Raw genomic sequence first — 14235 nt, forward strand, 5'->3', positions numbered from 1 at the left:
AGGTGTGTTGGGTTTGGGTTGGTTAGGTGCAGGGGGTGATCTCCGATCTACGTGGCATTTGAGATGCCCGACACGGTCAGGCCCTAGTTCGGGTCGTGTCAGTATAGTTTTGCTCCTATTTGGAGACATTAGAATGGGATCAAATACATATTATGTTATCTAAAAGAAACTATCGATATGAGTTTATTTTATTCTAAAGATTGTAGTTACGATCTTGTTGGTTATGCTGATGCTGGGTACTTATCTGACCCGTATAAAACTCGATCCCAAATAAGTTGTATGTTTATATGTGGGTGTACTGTCATATCTTGGAGATATATAAAGTAGTCTAGCATAGCCATCTCATTAAACCATGCTGAGATTACATCTATTCATAAAGCAAGCCAAGAATATACGTGGTTGAGGTCCATGATACATCAGATTCGAAAAAAATATGGTTTGAACTATGACAAATCCCATAATTTTATATGAAGATAATGCAACATGCATAGCGCAACTTAATACAAGATTCATAAAAGGAGATAGAACAAAACACATTTCACCAAAGCTTTTCTATATACACGAGCTACAAAAGAATAGTGAAATTAACGTGCAACAGATTCGTTCTAGTGACAATATGGTTGATTTATTCACCAAGTCTCTTCCAACTACAACTTTCAAAAAGATGGTGCACAAGATCGGGATGTAAAGGAGTTAATACACGAAGTACTTTTTTTTCCTTACAAGATTTTATCCTACTGAGTTTTTCTTGTAAGGTTTTCAATGAGGCTTCCTAAAGACGTATTGTCTATCAATTACACATTCAAGAGGGAGTGTTATAAATGTATTACTATTTATTGTGAATGTCTATTTTACCATATATAGTAAATGTCTATTTGTGGAATAGTTAGAAATCTAACTTTTGGGACGATGATAGTTTTTTCCTATAAATAAAGGGATTTTCCATTGTTGTTATTCACCCTCAAAGAAATAAGAATCACATTTTTCTCTCGATTCTTCCTTCTTTGCTTTATATTTCATAACAATTGCTTAGGAAACAGAGAGAATAGAAAAGCGGGGACCAAATATACCTTGTGGCCTGTGGGTGGTAAAATTATAACTCCTAAGTCATCGAGCATTCGACCATGAAAATTTTAAAAATTTTCATTTTATTTGAAATTGAAATTTGAGTTGAACTTGTGTTTGACTACAAATTTTAGAATAAGTATTTAAATTTAAATGTATTCTTTAAAAATTGATATATGAAATATAATTTAAATATGAAATATAATTTAAATGAGATTATTTATGAAAAAAAAATTTTAAAATCTTTGAAAAAATTTTGTGTGTTTTCTAAATTTTAAATATAATTTGAAGCTATATTTAAAATTTTCATCGGGAAAATCTTCAAATAAAGTGAACTTTGTTTTGGAAAAAATAGTGAAAGATTTTCATTTAAAATAGCCCTCTCTCTCTTTTTATTTTTAAATAAACAAAAAATAAATCCAACACCTTATCCTCTTCACTCCTAAAAATATCAAAACTTCCATCAAATTTCCGTTAGTGTTCCTCCGTCTTCTCCCCGCTTCCACCGTAATAATTTTCACGTAATGAAGTCTCACAGCCTAACTGGAACTCATACATTTCCTTTTTATCCATCTCTTCTTCCAATTCGCCATACAATCACCAATGTCACCCATTACAATCAGTTTTCCAGACGCTTCACACGGTCTCGTCTCTGCAAAACCCCAAGCTTTCAGGTTGCTATCTCACATGTTGTGTTATAATACTCACTTCGTTCACTTTTACTTGTGCAATATTTCAAAAATTTTAGTTGTCATTTTTAACGTTTCAAAAAAAGATAGATTGTTTTTTTTTTTTTTTCATGTTTTACTCCTAACATTAATTACTTGTTTTCCGAATTATTTCTCAATACCAAAGACACATACATCAATGGATAAGTGGTGTTTTAGCTTTTTTTTTTTCTTTTTGGTTTCTAAATAAGTGGTATTTTAGATTATCAAGAAGATATTAATTGTGTTCTTCCAATTTTATCAGTGTCTTTAAATCAAGAGAGTTTTATATATCAAGAAATTAACATCTTTTTCAAGGTATTAAGGGTAAGTTAGTAAAATTATTTTTTGTTTTCTAGGAATTAGTAGTTTTATATATCAATCCCTTGGTTGGCTTTTTTCCTTTTGAAATGAGTTCTTGATTTTTTGTTTTTTACATTGTGCTACATAAATCTTGTTCTTGGGACCCTTCAGGGTAAGTCCGTAGAGCTGGTGAAGATTCTTAAAAAGAGGAGGATTGATATTACGTGTGTTTAGGAGACTAGGTGGGTAGGATCTAAGGCTAGGGATATGGATGGGTACAAGCTGTGGTACTTAGGGAGTGAACGGCGTCGGAATGGAGTGGGCATCTTGGTGGATGAGGAGCTTAGAGGTCAGGTGGTGGAGGTTAAGAGGGTCAGTGATAGGCTGATGAAGATTAAGTTGGACATTGGGGGTTTTACGCTGCATGTATGTAGTGTTTATGCGCCGCAAGTAGTCTTGGAAGAGGAGATAAAAGCGAGATTTTGGGAGGATTTGGACGAGGTGGTGAGAAACGTGCCTAGCTCGGAGAAAATTGTCATAGCAAGGGGCTTCAATGGGCACATTGGGGTCTTACCGGGAGGCTATGACCTGTGCATGGAGGTTTTGGTTCGGTGACAGAAATGGTGAGGGAGCTGCTCTGTTGGATTTTGCGAGGGCCTTTGGGTTGGTGGTAGTGAAGTCGAGCTTTCCGAAGAAGGAGGATCACCTGATTACCTTCCGAAGCGCGATATCCAAGACTCAGATTGACTTTCTGCTGCTTAGGAAGGGGGATAGGGTGTTATGTAAGGACTGTAAAGTCATTCCGAGTGAGCATCTTTCGACCCAACACAGGCTTCTAGTGATGGACTTGTCTATCAAGAAGAGCAAGACGAGAAGGGCCGGGGAGGGTCGACCTAGAATTAAATAAGGTGGCTTGACGCAAGTTAGTGCTCTGGAGATAGGGGAAAAGGTGGCGGGAATGAGGGTGTGGGAGTGCAAGGGGGACGTGGATGTTATGTGGGATAGGGTGGCCAACTGCATCACAAAGACTGCTAGGGAAGTGTTGGGTGTTTCGAGGGGTCAGGCAGGACGTCATAAGGAGGATTGGTGGTGGAATGCAAAAGTGAAGAAGAAAGTAGAGTTTAAGAAGAGGGCGTATGTTAAGTTGATTGAGAGTAAAGATGAAGAGGAGAAGCGAGAGAATCGGGAGGTTTACAAAGTAGCAAGGAAGGAGGCTAAGTTAGCAGTTATGGCTGCTAAGTCAGCAACGTTCGAGAGATTGTATGTGGGGTTAGAGGAGAAAGGCAGGGAAAAAAAGTTGTATAGGCTTGCTAAGGCTAGGGAGCGGAAGGGTCGTGACCTCGATCAAGTGAAGTGTATTAAGGGGGAGGATGGTAGTGTTTTGGTGGAGGATGTTCACATTAAGAAGAGATGGAAGGAGTACTTTCATAGACTTTTGAACGAGGAGGGGGACAGAGGCATTGAGTTAGGGGAGTTGGAGCACTCGAAGGAGAGTCGTGATTTCAGTTACTGTAGGCGTTTTAAGGTTGAGGAGGTCAGAGAGGCGATTCGTAGGATGCGGAGGGGTAGGGCGACGGGGCCTGATGAGATTTCGATGGATTTTTGGAAGTATGCTGGTGTGGCAGGTTTAAGGTGGTTGAATGATATGTTTAACGGCATTTTCAAGACCGCGAGAACGCCCGAGGCTTGGAGATAGAGTACGATGATTTCGTTATATAAAAAAAGGGGTGACATTCAGAGTTGCAACATCTATAGGGATATTAAGCTGTTGAGTCACACTATGATGATTTGGGAGAAAGTGGTTGAGCGGAGATTGAGGAGGGTTGTGTCCGTTTCGGTGAATCAGTTTGGATTTATGCCTGTTCGCTCGACGACAGAGGCAATCCACCTGGTGAGGAGATTGGTGGAGCAGTATAGAGAAAGGAAGAAGGATTTACACATGGTGTTCATCGACGAGGAAAAGACGTATGATAAAGTCCCGAGGGAGGTTCTTTGGAGATGCTTAGAGGTGAGAGGTGTCACGATGGCGTACATCAGAGCTATTAAGGACATGTACGATGGAGGGAAGAACCGGGTGAAGCCGACAGTAGGAGACTCAGAGCATTTTCCGATCGAGATAGGGTTGCATCAGGGATGACTCTTAGTCCGTTCCTTTTTGTGTTGGTGATGGACGTGTTGACGCGGAGTATTTAGGGCGAGGTGCCTTGGTGTATGCTATTTGCGGATGATGTAGTGCTGATTGATGAGACGCGGGGGTGAGGGGTGTTGTAAACGACAAATTGGAGGATTGGAGGCAAACCCTTGAGTCTAAGGGGTTTAGGTTGAGTAGGTCCAAGACGGAGTATTTGGAATGCAAGTTTAGTGACTTGAGGCAGGAGGACGAAGTGGTGGTGAGGTTGGACTCCCAGGTGTTTGTAATAGTTTTAAGTATCTTGGGTCTATGATTCAGGGGAATGGTGAGATTGGTGAGTCGGGATAGTTTTAAGTATCTTGGGTCTATGATTTAGGGGAATGGTGAGATTGATGAGTCGGGATAGTTTTAAGTATCTTGGGTCTATGATTCAGGGGAATGGTGAGATTGATGAGGATGTCTCTAAACGTATTGGAGCAGGTTGGATGAAGTGGAGGATCGCCTCGGGAGTGTTGTGTTATAAGAAGGTGCTCCTTAAGCTTAAAGGCAAATTCTATAGAGTAGCAGTTCGTCTGGCCATGTTGTATGGAGCGGAGTGTTGGCCAGTCAAGCTCTTCCACATCCAAAAATTGAAGGTAGCAGAAATGAGAATGTTGCGTTGGATGTGTGGGCTTACTAGAGTGGACAGAGTTAGGAATGAGATTATCCGAGAGAAGGTGAGAGTGGCTTCGGTGGAGGACAAAATGCGGGAAGGAAGGCTGAGATGGTTTGGACATGTGATGAGGAGGGGTGTGGATGCCCCAGTTTATAGGTATGAGAGGCTAGCTTTGGATGGCTTCTAGAGGAGTAGAGGTTGGCCAAAGAAATATTGGAGGAAAGTGATTAGACATGACTTGGAGCAACTTCAGCTTACTGAGGACATGACCCTAGATAGGAAGGTGTGGAGGTCGCGGATAAGGATAGAAGGCTAGTGTGAGTGTGTGGGTTGTAGCAAGCAGTCAGGAGAGATCTTGTGTAGCCGGGTTAGTAATTCTAGGACTGTGTACATAGGTGTCTTTGGTGTGTGAGTGTATGTTATTACTAGGTGGGTGTCCTATTTCTTTTTTCTTAGTTCCTATTTTCTCTTTTCGTGTTGCTCTTATTTCTCGTATTTCGTATTTCTCTGATTTCTATTTTGTTATTTCTTATTCCTTATTTCTGTTATGTCATCCATCCCCTTGTTTACTATTCCTTATCTTGAGCCGAGGGTCTATCGGAAACAGCCACTCTACTTCTTCGGAGGTAGCGGTATGGATTGCGTACATCTTACCCTCCCCAGACCCCACTTTTTGGGAATACACTGGGTTTGTTGTTGTTGTTAGGAATTAGTAGTTTGCTAATAATAGCACTTATTTAGGAACAAAGTGGGTACTTGCATTCCAAGTCATTTCTCTATACCAAAGACTTATATGTCAATTAATATGACCTGTGGTAAAATACTTTTATTAATAATTTTTTCTTAAGGGGTACAAAGTGCAAAGTTCAAAGTGCACTAGCAACTTTTTTCGTAATGGGTTTCTTTTTCTAATTCTGGTGTTTTGTAAATGTAAATGTAGGTCGTTCGTTGTTCAATGCAAGAAAACGGAATATTGGAACCAGAGGATGCAGCATTGTTGATTTCGACGTGCATTACTCGCACTTTGTCACCAGCATTGACTTTAAAACAAGGATTGGAAAAGATTAAAGAGGCTGTCGAGGAGCTTAAGGCCAAGCCTCCTTGTTGCTCTAGTGGCATGTTTAGATTCCAGGTACTTCAAAAATAAAAGGGATCCTTACACAAATAGCGAACAGATTTACTGTTTACATTTTCTAGCCGGTATACATATTATATACTGAGTATATCCGATCATACACATATTATACGTGGATTATACAATATATTATATACCCGTCAGCTATTTTTAGTTTAATCAGCGGGTGATTGACTATTTAGGTTAATTCGTCAAAACAAAAGGCTCCTGCTATTTTCGTTCTAGTTATTCCTTTGATTCTAGTGAACTTTGTGTAGCGATTATAAAATGCACCTTAATTTAGGTAATGTGCACCTGTGAAGGAATTTTAGAAATATATGAGGAATAATAGCTGTGATGCTCCTAGGCTGATCTTATTGCATAATTAGTCTTAGATAGCAGCAACTAAACAACTTTACTTATTTAACTGTCCATTCGAGGGCATCCACTTAAATAGGGGATATAATGATGGTTAGCATAGTCGTCACGTCGCTCAAGGATGCCATTAAAATCTAGAAGTGATCCAAAAAGGAAAATAGAAAACTTATTAAATTTCTAATTTATGTTATCATATGAGTTCTTTTAAACTAATAATGTTTATGGGTGCATTATATGCATGTTTTCTTTGTTAACTTTTAGTGTCTAGTTGATGATATGTTGTTTGGGACATATACTGCTATGGGGTTACATAGTAGTGGGACCTATTCCGTACAGACACTCCAACATGCCAACACGAGTGCATTCATGTTTCAATGTTTTTATTTTTTATAGAGTTGGTCTTTTTTCTTGATTAGTGAGAGGATGATTGCTTATATGTAGGTTGGTGTTCCTCCCAGTGCAAAATCTTTGAATTGGTTTTGCTGTCAACCCGAGTCATCAGGGGTATTTCCACAATTTTTCCTTTCCAAGGAGAGGGAAAACCCATCATGTAAATCATTTGTATCGAGTCATGCTCGGGGGATCTTTGGAATTGGTGCATCAATAAACTTGAAGGGATTTTCTTCCACTAAAGAGTATGGTGAATTTGGAAGGTAATTTCTAACCTTCATCATGTCTTCAATTTCAGCTCTGACATAATTGACTAGTTACGTTCCTTTTGCAATTTTGCACTTCTATGCAAATCAGACTCCCATGGGTCGTTTTATATGAATCCAACTTGATGAAGTAAAGCGGAATTAGAATTAATTATTGGTGGGAATGGAGCAACTTGAGGTTCCATTTATTTTTTTTCCTCAAAGAGGTTGTGATATTTTAAAATCAATTATGAAGCGGAAATGGATGCAAACAAGTAAATAACCTCTTCCAAACGGATTACACTTAGTGAAAGTTTAATGGAGGAAATTCTTGTTTCTTCACTGTTTGAGGAACTTGTATGAATGGATGTATGAAGGAGAATGAGTGTTCCCTATAGACAATTGAGGCGACACGTCTTTGCTTGAGAAAATTCCTTGCTTATCATGCGAAAAGGTCTATGTTGATGATATCGTTATTACCGGTGATGATCAACATGATATCACTAATTTAAAGCAACGTCTCTTTTACCCTTTCCAGATCAAAGACCTCGGTTTGCCGAAGTATTTTCTAGGTATTGATGTTGCTCAGTGTAGATCAGATATTGTTATTTCTCAGTGCAAGTATGCCTTAGACATTCTTACGAAGACTAGAATGATAGAATGTAGATCCACTGACACTCCTGTGGATCTGCATGCTTAACTCTTGCTAGGATAGGGGGAGCCACTTAGTGATCCCGGAAGATATAGGTGGTAAGTTGAATTATCTCACAATGACTAGACATGACATTTTTTTTTGGGTGTGTTATAAGTTAATTTATGGAATTGGGATGCAATTGTCCACATTCTGCGGTATATAAAGTTAGCTTCAACCTCCAGGTAAAGGATTAGTCTTCGAGGATTGAGGCCTTGAACAAATTGTTAGATATAGAGGTGCTAATTGGGCAAAATCACCTTCTGATAGACATGCTACATCCGCATATTATGTTTTAGTAGGAGGTAATTTAGTGTTCTGGAAGAGTAAGAAACAAAGTGTTGCTCAATCTAGTGCAAAAGCAGATTATCGAGCAATGACTGTTGCAACTTGTGAGCTAGTTTGGATTAACCATTGCTCAGAGAACTAAAATTTGGAGAAATCATTTAGATGGAACTTATGTGTGATAACCAAGCGGCCTTTCATATAGTATCAAATCCAATATTTCATGAGAGGACTAAGCACATTGAGATTGACTCTCACCTTGTCAGCAAAATAGATACTCCGGAGATATTGCTACAAAATTTGTGAAGTCAAGTAATCAGCTTGTAGATATTTTCGCCAAGTTCCTCACCGGTCCTCGTATTAAGTACATATGGCTTGTATGCACCAGTTTGAGAGGTGTGTTAGATTAGAAATAGGATTTGTATATAGTACCGTATGTAATGACTAAAATATAGTGTCTATAAATAGGACTCAATTGTAACAATGTAGATACACAATTCAATAATATTTTTTACAATCCACTAGAGTGAGTTACTCGATGACCCCTACATGAATAAAAAGCTTTGATTTTTCCCACAGAGCAGAGTAGTTACTCAATAGGATCCTTTGAAGTTGTTCTTTGTATTAACAAAGTGCTCTATTAGATGAAATGCCATAAGAGACGGAGATATTGAGGTGGGGATGGGGGTGGGTAAGGCGTGGGGGGAGCATGCAGTGGTCTCTGACACCCAACTCTCTACATCAGGTGGTTATCACATTCTAATGGCAGAAACTCTGATTATGTCCTTGTAATTCCAGAATTCTGAAAATTCTGATTTGCACTTTGGTGTTGTTAGTAATCAAGTTGAAATCAGTTATAAGGGTTAGTTCTTGACTCATACCCTCAATGAAGTGCGCCGGTTCCTCTCTTACCCCTCTTTCTGTATTTGAGAAGAAAATTGCATGTGATTCAGATATCAATTAAGAAAGAGGATGAGATACAAATATCATGATTCGGCACTTTACAATCATATGAACTGTGTAAATTTTCTGTTCATCTTTAATAGACATCACAGATTAATATTACACTGGTGCTGCTGCAGATGTTGTGCTGTTGAATCAACACCAGTGGTGGCTTATGGGTTTTTGAACCTAAGTTTTGATACAATATCATCCTCCATGATGCAAGAAGCTGGGTTATTCTACTTTTTCGTACCCCAGGTAAGTGAGATCTTCTTGCATAGCCATGGCTTAAGCTTGAACCTTGAATATTCTCTCCGTTCTATGTAATGTTCATTGCTCTTTGTGTGTTGAAATAATATCACCTTAGATTGAACTAGCGGAGTTCGAAGGTGCTTCTATCTTATCTGCAATGGTGGCATGGAATGACTCTTGTATATGTACCTTTGAGGAGGCTCTTCAAGCGTATGAGTCATCACTTTTGCAGGTAAGATTCTATTTCCATGTAGTGTCTGCGACTTTTAGACTTCAGGTTTTTCTTCAGTTCAGCTGTAGCTTGAGAGTTTTTCTTTATCCTGGGATATCATGGTCATCTCTTTTCTACTCAACTATCCTTCCTCTCGAAGTGTAGCAGCCATATTGAACTGGTTCAAAGAAAAGGAGCAATTGTGAAATGCTAAGTTCATGAGTTACTATATGCAGAGGCCACCTTAAAGTAATTTCTCAGTGCTCACACTAACTAAAGGAGAGTTAGGAAAGCAAATATGGATGCTTATGCCACTTGCAACGAGTTTTGTCTCAAGTCAACTTTCCCATTTAAGAACCTTACTTTCATGGGATTAAATGTTCTTTCAATCTGGCCGCACCTTGTGTATTTTGTGTCATAACACGTAATCTAGTTGTGTTCTACTACTACTGAGAAGTCTGTCCTAGTAACAAATAATTTCTTCCATTTTCTTCCTGAGAAGGTAGATAATCTGAAACCCATGTCTCTCCATAACATCTAGATTAGAAACTGTACTTTTGGTTTATTATAAGGAAATAATGTATCATCAAGTAAAAGGAAATAACAAGGTGAAAAAGGAAATTATTACGTAGTACCTGTTGTTGGTGGGAGGTGGTAGGTATCCCGTGGATTTAGTCGAGGTGCGCGCAAGCTGGCCCGGACACCACAGTTATAAAAAAAAAAATAATAATAATAACAAGGTGAAAAAGGAAATTATTATATTTTTAATTCCTCGTCTTATTATCTTATGCCTTGTGTATATTTATTTCAACAACCATAACAGTAAAAGTTTAAAGAGATATCAGATTTCACCTATGTTATTTGTTAAAGGCTTAAAGCATGTTTTTCCTAACTATAAATGACAACTTTCTTAAAGCATGTTTTTCCTAACTATAAATGACAACTTTCTAATATATCAGAACACAAGTCACATCAAGATGAGGGGACCTCCTGCACATCGTTATAGGGGGTATCAATCAATAACTATTACTCAATCCTAAACTAGTGGGATTCAGACATCCGCTCCGCCTTATTCCAGCCAATTTAGTCCTATGCCGGTAAATAATTCATTTTAAACTGAATCAAGGATACTCTAAACCTAAAAGTTCTCTAACTCTCAAACATATCCCTACCTAATATAATTTAAGTGTCAAAACAGTTGAGCCTTAATACCTACTAGGTATCGCATACATTAATCATTTGCTACCCTTGTACTGGTCTTAGTTAAAGTAAGGTCGAAGTTTAGTTTGGCTACAAAAGGTGTGCGTTTGATCTCACACATTTGATGAAGTTTGGGTGAAACTAAGTGGAGGTCCGACCACTATCGACCTGAGGCGCCAATCAGGAAAGTAATAAAGGGACATTAAACATAATTCTAGAAGGGCCTTCTACATTTATTTGGGAAACTTACAGGTCTTTCGAGGTAACTTCCAACACGACAACATACTCAGTGTAATCCCACAAAGTAGGGTTTGGGGCGGGTAGAGTGTACACTGACTGTACCACTACCTTGGATGTAGAGAGTCTGTTTCTAATAGACCCTTGGCTCAAGAAAAAAGATAGTCGAAAGCAGTAGAGAGAAAGAAATAACGGAAATGATAACATCCTGGCAAAATCCTATAGACAAACCGACAAACGTCCTAAACAATAGGCATAACAAGATGCAATGATAATCAAAGTGTGAAAACCACAAACAGAAATAATGCCAAACTCAAAGAACAAGAGATTACAAGAGAAATACAACTCATAGTATAACTAATATTAAAGAAGAATAAGCGAGACAACCTGACAAATCATCCTAACTCCCGTACGTGAGATTTTAATCCACCTTGTCCACCTTTGGCACTTTAGCCATCATAGCATTGCATCTATGAGGTGGTGACTTTGGAGGTCTATGTAAACTATAGCTAAAATTGTCAAGAGATTCATCTGTCTGGTGATCAATTCTAATCTTGTCCAGTTTTGTGTGGCTGTAATATATCTTAAAATATGTTGGACCTCTAGTGTCCTACATTCATTCTCGTATTGGTGGAATCACAACTCTAGCACTTTCCCTGCATTGGGTATCATACCAGGGATATGTTTTTGAAGATAAATCTATGTGACTAAATATGACCCCTGTTGCTCTTGTTATCAGGAATTGTTCATAATAAACAGAACATTGGATGTGTCTGGTTTTTCAAAAGCCCAATAGTATCTCTTGAGTATTGTTATTTTATATCTTATCATGTTATGTGCAACTGATATCTTCAACCTTTCTCAATTTCTTCAGGCCGAACGTAACTTTAGTTCTGTAGAAGATGGATGCTGCAGCAATCACATTGATGCGACTATTAGAAAAATCCATGTAAAGGAGGGACAAGTCCAAATGGTAATAATAAGTTTTAAGATAGCACTATGACAAAGGTGTATTGCCTAGGAAAGGAGAGAGTGGAAATGATGGAAGAACCAGCTAATTGCCCGGACCCCTTTGAGAAAATGCAATAATTTCATGTTGGTTCTTTCCTTCGTAAGGGTTGAAAAGGGAAAACATTTTTTAGATTTTAGAAAGATTGCAAAAATGAGGGAATGTGTGAGTCCACATAACTTCCTTTTAACTAATACTCTCCAACTTCTCTTTTGCTAAACAATGTGAACTCTTTCCTTCCATTTGCTTTCTCTTGCTGCTCCCGTTTCTTCCAATTTCCAGCTGAAGCACACCATAAGGTTCTTGCTCAAAACTCTTCCTTGTTTCTCCATCTTTACAAATTCTTGTCTACTCTTCCTTGATAAAGAACAATTGTGTACATTGCATTACTGCTTTCCAAATGTGCTTTCTAACAGTTAATGTTGCTAGAATTCTTTTCTGCACTGGTAAACTCTTAATTTGAAAAAAAAAAAAAAAAACGATTCTACAGATTGATGGTTATTCCATCATGTGACCGTTGATCATGAATATCAACACTTCCACTCATGTTTTTGCTTTAAAAGATCACTGAGAAGTTCCTTTTATAGGTATATGGGAATCTTCACAAACTTTTTGGAAGATACGTTGAGCCTGCTGCGGTAGAACTGGTATCCCCTTTATCCTGGTAATTGTTCTTTCTTAGTTACTTTTCATGTCTCGTGCTTGAGATTCAACAAGAAATGATCTTTCCCCATATTTGTTCCGTAAAAACTAGAGAACAAAAAATCATGTTCTTTCACTCATGAGCTGTGCTTTGTTTATTTATTAATTATTTTCTCTAATTGTATTTGCTTCACACAGAAAGATGCCTCATGCTATTCCAGCCAGTTCGTTGCGAGACTATCACCTGCTTTTGCAATTTCGAATAACATGGTATGTCAGTTTATGAATATCGTCAGTTAGAGACTTTTGTATGAATATTAGATTGCACGTGCTCTGTTTCTTTTATTTTTTCTACTTCTCTGTGCTAAATATGGTGCTGCTGCATTAGTTGCAGATCATGTGCATAGGTTTGTTGTAACTTGGCAATGATTTGGAATGATGAATCTCTTTAGATGAATGTGCTTCTGACTAAAATTCTAGCGAGATTATTTTTGGAGAATATGAATTTCTTTTACTCTCTGGTTAGTCAAGTAATGTTTATTTATATTATGTTAAATATGTCATAGTACCATTAAAGCCGGGTGGTGGTGGTGGTGGGGGCTTTCGGTAAAGATCGCTACAAGAATTCAAGCATAACGATTCTGGAAGATATATTTCCAGCAGATATGATGCCGATGATGTTGTCTTTGCTTGTTAGCTAATTTGGTGATTTAGCACCGTTGTGATTCCACATCAGTATCCCTCAAATAAGTTAACCTCGGAACAGGTTTACAACAGAAGTACCAAAAAACAGCTAGCTCGAGTTGTCAAAAGAATTTCCATAATTTTAACTTGCCAAAACAGAATAGTTAGCTTTTGGTTTTTTATAAGGTAAAAAAAAAGGCGGTTAGCTATTGTTCTCCTCTTAGTTAGCATGTGTTAGCATCTAAATGTCCTGTTACAACATGTGAGGAAGTAGGTTATATTTTTCGGTATGCTCTCTTTAGATGTCCTTAGTTCGAGGTAAATGAGAAAAAGCTCAGCAGTAGAATCTAATGCTGGGTCTTACTTATCCTTTTGACTTTATCTAATCCTGTATTAACCAAATGAATATTAGTTTGCAAAATATTTATGCCAAAGAGACGATCATTTTGGTGAAACATCTTTGTATTATGTGATAAAATTTTTTTGTTCTAAACTCAATCGGATTACCTACCGAAAATTTTCCCTCGTATCACCCCAAGTTCTTATAGGCTATTGCAGATGATTTTGGCCTGAGCAATTTGACATGAACAAAGATCCCATATTTGAACCCATTGAACATATTTGAACTGGAGCACTCAGAGGAGTGTCGGGATTTTAGCTATTGTAGACGTTTTAAGGTAGAAGAGGTTAGACAGGCCGTTCGCAGGATGCGAAGGGGTAGGGCGACGGGGCCGGATGAGATACCGGTGGAGTTTTGGAAGTTCGTTGGAGAGGCTGGTGTAAGGTGGTTGACTGGATTGTTTAATGAAATCTTCAGGATGGCAAAGATGCCCGAGGCTTGGAGGTAGAGTACCATGATCCCTCTCTATAAGAATAAGGGGGACATTCAGAGTTGCAATAACTATAGGGGGATTAAGTTATTGAGTCACTCTATGAAGATCTGGGAGAGAGTGGTCGAGGTGAGGCTGAGACGGATAGTGTCTATTTCGGAAAACCAGTTTGGATTTATGCCTGGCCGCTTGACGACGGAGGCAATCCACCTGGTACGGAGGTTGGTGGAACAGTATAGGGAAAGGAAGAAGGATCTGCACATG

At 38.4% G+C, this 14235-nt stretch overlaps 1 protein-coding gene across 9 annotated transcripts in view; it reads left to right on the top strand.

Annotated features, from left to right (window-relative positions):
• The first annotated feature begins 1457 nt into the window (after positions 1-1457).
• Positions 1458-14235, top strand: part of LOC107870618 (protein PHYLLO, chloroplastic) — a 53122-nt gene continuing 40344 nt past the window's right edge. For 6 of the 9 annotated variants that reach the window (XM_016717206.2, XM_047413129.1, XM_016717204.2 and 3 more), the window contains exons 1-8: positions 1458-1739; positions 5802-5993; positions 6795-7006; positions 9047-9164; positions 9274-9390; positions 11681-11779; positions 12403-12462; positions 12656-12727. In XM_016717206.2, the coding sequence (XP_016572692.2) occupies positions 1590-1739; positions 5802-5993; positions 6795-7006; positions 9047-9164; positions 9274-9390; positions 11681-11779; positions 12403-12462; positions 12656-12727 (1020 nt within the window). In that variant the 5' untranslated portion in view covers positions 1458-1589. Of the gene's footprint in view, positions 1740-5801; positions 5994-6794; positions 7007-9046; positions 9165-9273; positions 9391-11680; positions 11780-11819; positions 12115-12402; positions 12480-12655; positions 12728-14235 lie in introns of those variants that run through there. The other 3 variants (XM_047413131.1, XM_047413132.1, XM_016717208.2) reach the window with 3 other exon arrangements.

This window comes from Capsicum annuum, chromosome 5, assembly GCF_002878395.1.
Source record: "Capsicum annuum cultivar UCD-10X-F1 chromosome 5, UCD10Xv1.1, whole genome shotgun sequence".
NCBI classification, from domain to species: domain Eukaryota; kingdom Viridiplantae; phylum Streptophyta; class Magnoliopsida; order Solanales; family Solanaceae; genus Capsicum; species Capsicum annuum.